Here is a 7,711-nt window from a genome sequence, read left to right as displayed (position 1 = left end):
GTTATTGAAACGAAAGAATAGGAAAACACAAGTTCCAAGCTACATTGCAAGCAATTCTTTTGTTTAGATTTATAAGAACTCAATCTTTCCAACGATTCTTCTAGCACCTCCAACCACACCCTTAAACTGAAACTTTAAAAACTTTTTATTTTCTTTGTATACAATCCTTCTTTTTCTTTTCTTTTTTTCTTCTCTTTTTTTTTTTTTTTTTTTTTTTTAAATACAAACATGAAATACCCCCACACTTATTCTTTTGCCAAACACCTTCAAAGTACTTCACAAACATTTCTCATAAGACAATCTCACATTGCTCACTAGCTTGCTTGGAAAGGGTAAGGAAAAATGTTTCAGGTATAAGGGTAGACATATCTGGTGATAAGAAATAAAAGGCTCAACATACACGGCTCAAATTGGCAATCTAATGATATCATTTTTCTTTGGGAAACATAGTTATTTGGGCCATAGTGGTAAACCTAATGCCTCTATCATTTCCAAATTCATGCAATCAATGACAAACATTTCGAAAGATCGTTACGCAAGTTCTAGAGATGTATCTCACATAAGTTCATCACACATAAAAGAATAGGAGTGTATGAAAAATGCACACTTTCAATCGGCTCAAAAACTCACATATGATGTATATGGTCACTAAATTCACATATGAAGCTTTAAGTCATACTTTAGTTTCACATTAACAAGGCTATGTGCATTTGGTTTTTCAAAGATGATCAAACATGTACAAAACTAACAAGAGAATTAGGAATTTCACAAAACACATGTTAACTAAGTTCTTGATGATCATGGTTCAAATTTGATCCAATTATATCATTGGGTCGGGAAACTAACAAAAATCTAATTCAAAACAATAAGGGAAACAAGACAATATTTTTGGATTTTTAAATTTTCCGATCTTTTTTTTTTTTTTTTTTTTTTTTTTTTTGTTTTTAAAGAAAACAAAACTAATTAAGAAAACAAACCTAATTAAGAAAACAAAAAAAACAACAACACGGAAACAAATGAACCAGTTCGTAGTCGAAGGTAAAAAAAATTTCAATTTGGTCATTTTTTTTATACTCTTTACCCCCAAACTTAAACTGGACATTGTCCCCAATGTCAGAAAACACTATAATGCAAATAAAAATAAAATAAATAAATAATAAGAAACAAAATAAAGCAATTGGACTGAAAATTTCCCTAGTTTGCAGTAAAACCAAGCGATGACCCCCCCAAGCTAAAATTCTGCAATCAACTTCAAGGGTGGAAATAACCAAAAATTCCTGCAAAGAAAAGAAATAATTCAGTTAAGTAATGCAAGAAAATGTAAAAAAAAAAAAATTGCAACGAAAAATTGAAAATCACGATAAAAGACAATGAATAGAACTAATAAGTGATCATTGGTCGTGCTTGTTGACTTTCCACAGCTTTCCTCTTGAACGGGGTGACACTTAGCTTTTTACTTGCAAGTGATGATTTGATGATATTGTACGGTGAAGCTTTGCTCTTTGGTGATGTTGCAGTTCCTTATTTGTTCTCCAAGCAGATGTGGCAGCTTCTCTAGTTCTTCATCTCAAACTCCTTCCGCTGGGATGATTGTGCAAGCTGCATTCTTCTCTACTTGTTTCTTCTGCACGACGGGCAGGCACGAGGGAGAGGTGTTGGTCTGTTTCTTTCTTCAATCTTTCCAAGTGCCCACCTCTTGCTCTCTTTCTCCTTGTCCTTAGTTGAGGATGAATCAGCACGTTGTCTCCACATGCTTCGAGGTATCATCTTCACTTCCCTTATAAGTGAGAGACAAAGAGAAAGCATAAGATGATGAGTACTCGAGAGCAAGAGCTGGCTGGAGAAAGGACAGGGAGAAAGCATGATATGAGATACTCTTGCTTTCAACCTTCATGATATGAAATACTTTTGCTTTGGATGGGTTGTTTGCAGAGGTACCCCAAGGAATAAGGAATACAGAGTAACTCGAAAGGTTTCTTTGGGAATACATTCTCGGAGATGAAGAAGTGTTGAGAGGGTGTGCCTTTGCTGTGGGAAGGCGAAGGTAGATACTTATAGGACTTTTCTTCACAACCGGAACTATTCCCTCACTCATTGTCGGCAGCCGGTGGATGGATGAATAGTACAAATTACGCGCTTTCTGACAAAGCTGCCCATAATTTCCGCAAAGCTGCCAGTTACATGTGACGAGTGACGACACGTCTGGACAAATTGATCTTTTGAAATCCGGGGTTCGGCTCGTGGTTTCTGAGTAAGCCCAGCTTTTGAAAAATGCAACGCCTCTTTTGAGAAAAGAATCCGGCTTTTGAGAAAGGAGCCCCGACTCTTCGATTTGCGAGAGGACGCTTCTTCGATTTCTGAGGAGCGCCTCTTTGATTTCTTCTTTTTATAGAGGCGTTAATTTTGTTCCACAACACACTTGAGCTCTCTCCTGTAAACACTCCCTTCTTGCACTTCCAAAATCTTAATCTGTCCGATCTCTTCTTTCTTTACCATTCTGAAAAATGTATGGCCCTTCCGATCGTCGTTTTGACTTGAACATTGGTGAAGAGGCAGCTCCGCCTTCACCAGACAACATCTGGCGCCCATCCTTCATATCCCCTACCGGTCCCCTTACCGTGGGGGATTCGGTGATGAAAAATGAAATGACAGCTGCGGTGGTGGCCCGGAACCTTGTCACCCCCAGAGATAACAGACTGCTCGCTAGACGGTCTGATGAATTGGCGATTAAGGAGTCTCTGGCTCTTAGCGTGCAGTGTGCGGGTTCTGTGTCCAACATGGCCCAACGCCTATTTGCTCGAACCCGTCACGTTGAATCGTTGGTGGCTGAAATACAGAGTCTCAAAGAGGAGATTAGAGGACTCAAGCATGAAAATAAACAATTGCATAAGCTTGCACACAGTTATGCCACAAACATGAAGAGGAAAATTGACCAGCTGCAGGAAAATGATGGTCAGATTTTACTTGATCACCGAAGGTTTGTGGGTTTGTTCCAACCGCATCTGCCTTCGTCTTCTGGGGCGGCACCGCGTAGTGAAGCTCCAACTGATCAACCTCCGATACCTCCTCCTTCCGTGGCCCTGCCGACTGCTGAAGCTCCGCCGACTACTGAAGCACCACCTGACCAATGAATGCTATTAGTTTACACATCATTATAAAATATTTTTACTTTTATGTTTTTTTTTAAATCAATGTAAAATATGTAAATCAATGTAAAAAGACTTTGTTTAACCTTCCCCCACACTTAAACTAAATAACACAAACTTACAGAAATCAACCAAATAACACAACTAACTGAACAAAACAAAATGAAAGCAGTAAAGATAAGGGTGTAAGAATGCAAATCTGATTTGGTTAGCGATTCCAAAGTCTCCCTTCGTTGAATGCTTGGGTTGCCTCCCAAGAAGCGCTTGATTTAACGTCTTTAGCGGGACGAATCTTTCCTTTAAATTCCCCTCGGCTCCAAAGCATGGAATTTATCTTTTAATGGGAGGTGATACTTGAAATGATTCGGCAATGGTTTAAATTCAAGAGTGGGTGCCTGAATCATCAAAATCAGAAACATGTTAGTATAAATTAAAATTAAAATTGGAGAAGATGGCTTACTTTCTTTTTCCGACACAAACTCAATGACAAACACCACATTTTTTAACATTTCCGGGACTTTGAACTTGGCCAGGTTTACTATGATGGTTGTGGCTTGTCCCGTGTCATCAAACTCAACTGCTTTGGGCTTGATTGTCTCATGCACAACCTCTTGGATGTATTCTTGATATGCTTCAACCACTTCATTCTCTTGAATCCCTTTTCTTGGTGTGCAAGGTTCTTTGAACGTTTCAATACCATCGGGAACTTGTTTTGGTGCACCAAGAATTGGGATATCACTTTGCACCTTTGGAAGAGCTTCCACAATGTCTTTTTCACTCTCTTTGATATTTGGAATAAAAAACCTACAAGGACAAAGGACATTCGGTGGAATAATGTTTGAATGAAGTGAATTTAGAACTTCCTCACCTGAGTTGGATGACATAGGGATTTGAGGAGCTTGCAGCAAGAATTCTTCTAAACTGCCCAGGTCGTCCTCCTCCTCTTCTGCTTGCAGCAACAATTCATCCATGTTCGGGCTGTGTTTGGATGGTTCTGGGACAGCTTCATCCTTCATGTCACCTTCCAAAGTGATGGCTTCATCGATTTCACTTTCTGCCTTTGAATTTGCAATGTTTGAGTTGGAAAGTTCTCTTTGATCTCGAATCTGTGCCATGAATTCCACAATCTGCCTAACTTGCATCTCCAATTCGTCCACTCTTTTGACTCGGTCTTGCATCTCCTGGTTTTGATTTTCTACTCCCTGATTCAAAGAGGTGAGTAACTTATTAAGTGTATCATTATCCAAGGACATACCTGAATTGAATTGGGTTGATTGTTGTGGTGGCTGTGACGGTTCATATGGCCACTGATAGAACTCTTCCGATGGCGGCAATTGTTCTTCTTTTTGTGAACCCTGCGCCAAAGAAATTAGTCCTTCAAGAATTTCATTATAATTCACGGGCATACTTTGATTTGATTGGAATTGTTGTGGGGGATGTTGTGGTGGCTGTATAGGTGTGGTGTAGAACTCCTCATATGGCTGCCAATATGCATCTTGTTGAGCCTCCTTGGCTTGATTTTGTGAGCCCTGCACCAAACAATTTAATTCATTAAGAATTTGATTATAATTTATTGACGAACCTGAGTTTGATTGAGCATATTGCATAGGTTTTGAATAGAACTCCTCCTCTTGCTGCCAATATCCATCTTGTTGGAATTGTTGAGGTTCCCCCCACATATAATTTGAATGATCTCTCCAAGCCGAATTGTAAGCGTTGGAAAACATGTTGTTACTTGGTTGATCATAGCCTTGATAACCCCAAGCATCTTCGTTCACAGTGAATTGAGGATGTTGATGAGTTTGATATCCGTGCCCATAAGGCACACCACATGTCGGGACACTTTGCATTGTGGTCCTTTCGGCAATCTGTGACAATTGAGAAGTAAGATTCGCCAATTGAGCTTTAATGCTAGCAAAATCCATCTCTTACTTTTCTAGTATCTGAAATCAAACAAAGAGAACTAAATCAAATATCAAAAGTAACACAAAACAAGGAAAACAAAACTAAGTCAGAGACACACAAATTAAACCCTCTTTTTGACAATTGTAGTATAGATGTAAGTAGGGTATCGTTCTAGGCCGGGGATTAGGAGGGATTGCTAATCTATTATAAATTAATTTAAAAATATTAAACAAGACTCAAGGACACAAAACTAGGCTAAAAACTCTAATAACTCGAAACACACTTAGAATGACTCAAAATAATGAAAACAATCAAATTAGACACTAGAAATTGAAATGGACGGAAATTGAATTAAAAGACTAACAACAATGAAAACTAACTAAATAATATAATTTAATAATGGGGGGGGGGTTTGGTTTTGACGAGAAGTAAATTAAACTTAAATAAATTACAGAATTGACAAAAGCATGAAATAAGGTGAAAGGATAGGTGACGGACTAGCTAGAGGGTTCTTCTCCACACATGACACATATGCAACCTAAATTGATTTTCAGTTGTTCTTTCAATAAATTGTGAATGACAATGTTCCAAGTTAATTAGGTCCGCTTAAATTAACTCTTAGATTTCCCTAGATTCATTGGATTGAATGGAATACGCATTACAACCAAATTATTCCTCATCAAAGTCCCTAACTATGGAATACGCATGATAGAGACATTCAACAAAGATCATTAAGTTCAACAGAAATCATAAACATTGACTAGGCATTCATAACTATGGAATACGCATGTTAATCCAGCCTAGAATTCACTTAACACGATTGTGGATAACAACCTTCACTACTTGTGAATATAAGTTCATAACGATTAGGTGAAATTCACTTATATTCTAGCATCAAATTCATGCATGAAAATTAAGCGTGCACTCTCAACCAACATACACAAATTAGTTATCAATCAAGCAGTTAAGCAAATTAAATCACAACTCAGAAATCACAACTGAAGGTAATCAATTCATATTACAAATATATTCATGGCTTTGAACTTCCCCCTAGCTAAGTAGGGGATTAGTTCCTCATACTTGCAATTAAACAAAAACAATTGATATTAAACATAGAAAAACAAAGTAGAATACACCTAGAATGCTCCAACAACTCCAATGGAATGGCTAGTACAACTCCAAGCACTCCTCCTTCTTTGCAAGCCTTGGAACTAATGTAAATGTGTATGAATTTCTGTGTGTCTTCCTTGAAGGCTGAATGGTGTTTATATAGAGATTGAAAATGAAAAGAAATGCAAGGTAATGGACATGACAACTCACGGCAAAGGGAAGAAAGGATGCTGCCAGCTTTGTTTTGCATGTGTGTGTGCTGTTTTTGTGCTCTTTCCACCTAGAAATAATCATTCCAAAGCCACCCAAAGCTATAAGTGGGAGACCAACAAGAAATCCACTTCATAGTGGTCCAATTTCTTTGCTTTTTCTGCTGTCCATTCACTCCCCTTTGCTGATTCCATTCTTCTTGCCGTGAGTGTGCATGTGTGTGTGTGTTTGTGTTGTCCTCATCACTTCCCACTCTTCCATGCTTTAATTTCTGATTCCTTGCTGCCCATGTGGTGTGTGTGTTGCTGTTTTCTTTCCTTCTTGCTGCCCATGTGGTGTTTATACTTGCACAAACATGTTCTTCATCCATTTAGCTAGCAATAAACACATTTTCTGCCATCACATGGCAGCTATGATGTTTGAAGTTGTAGGCCAACACTTTGCACACACACATGCAGATTTCTAGCCCTTTGAATCATCAAATTCGTCCATCCTCATGTCTCCATGTTTGCACCATCCAATCTTGGCCCAAAAATGCTCCAAAATGCATCTTCTTGCATCCTTGGCCCATAGAACCTACAAACACACAAAAATGGCTTAAACTACTAACATAACTAAGAACTAAGAACATAAATGCACGAAAACAAACATACTAAGTCGCATAAATATGCTCCTATCACTATCCAAAACTTGACAAAGAAAAGCCGAATGCTTTAGTTTCCGAACTTGGTACCACAATCCCAAAGATTGTCTTAAATGGATTGTATATGTACCTAAGTAGTCTCATCCTCACAATCTTCCTATTGATAATGTATCATCGGAAGAAAATGTTAGATAAGTCTATCATAAGGAGGACAACACTTTTAATGTCATAATTCTTCACTTACAAATCATTGTATGAAGAAATAAGAGTTGCTTTGAACAACCCTTAACTAACGCAAACATTAGTGCTTGTTTCTTTGTTACATGAACAAGGAACTTAAGAAGAAAGCACAAAGGCATGGACACTTTATGTGCCATAATTCTTCACTTACAAATTGTTGTATGAAGAAATGAAAGTTGCCTTGAACAACTCTTGAAAGTTTGTAATTATGTTTAGAACATAATGGTTGGTTGACAAAAATAGTCCATCAACATGGACTTATGATGATTTTGAATCATTGAGTGTTGAAGTGTTACACTACTTCTAGAAACGGAAACTAGGCAAGGACTTCACCTTTGTGTCCCTATCCAAATGGTTCACTAAGTTTATTGTAAACTATATAGTGGACAATAACCACACACTCTCCAAAGAGATAGTGAGAGTTTAGGGACCATGACTATTGTAGTCAAAAGAGAAG

At 37.9% G+C, this 7,711-nt stretch overlaps 1 protein-coding gene across 1 annotated transcript; it reads right to left on the bottom strand.

Moving 5' to 3' along the window:
• Nucleotides 1-1,345: 1,345 nt before the first annotated feature.
• On the bottom strand, nucleotides 1,346-5,096 carry LOC126586510 (uncharacterized). Its single transcript, XM_050251361.1, has 2 exons — nucleotides 4,015-5,096; nucleotides 1,346-3,950 (listed from the first exon to the last, which is right to left on the bottom strand). Exons 1-2 carry the CDS (start codon nucleotides 5,069-5,071, stop codon nucleotides 3,685-3,687), a joined length of 1,323 nt encoding a protein of 440 aa, XP_050107318.1. The 5' UTR covers nucleotides 5,072-5,096; the 3' UTR covers nucleotides 1,346-3,684.
• Nucleotides 5,097-7,711: the final 2,615 nt, after the last annotated feature.

The sequence above is a fragment of the Malus sylvestris genome, chromosome 10 (genome assembly GCF_916048215.2).
Source record: "Malus sylvestris chromosome 10, drMalSylv7.2, whole genome shotgun sequence".
NCBI classification, from domain to species: Eukaryota; Viridiplantae; Streptophyta; class Magnoliopsida; order Rosales; family Rosaceae; genus Malus; species Malus sylvestris.
The sequence above is the reverse complement of the archived record's forward strand: the minus strand, read 5'-3'. Positions and strand labels throughout refer to the sequence as shown.

Excerpts from the sequence above, each read along its gene's own strand:
- LOC126586510 (XM_050251361.1), bottom strand. The coding sequence starts at position 5,071 with ATGGATTTTGCTAGCATTAAAGCTCAATTGGCGAATCTTACTTCTCAA. Across the intron at positions 3,951-4,014 it reads CCCTATGTCATCCAACTCAG|GTTTTTTATTCCAAATATCA; the intron begins GTGAGGAAGTTC and ends TTGTCCTTGTAG.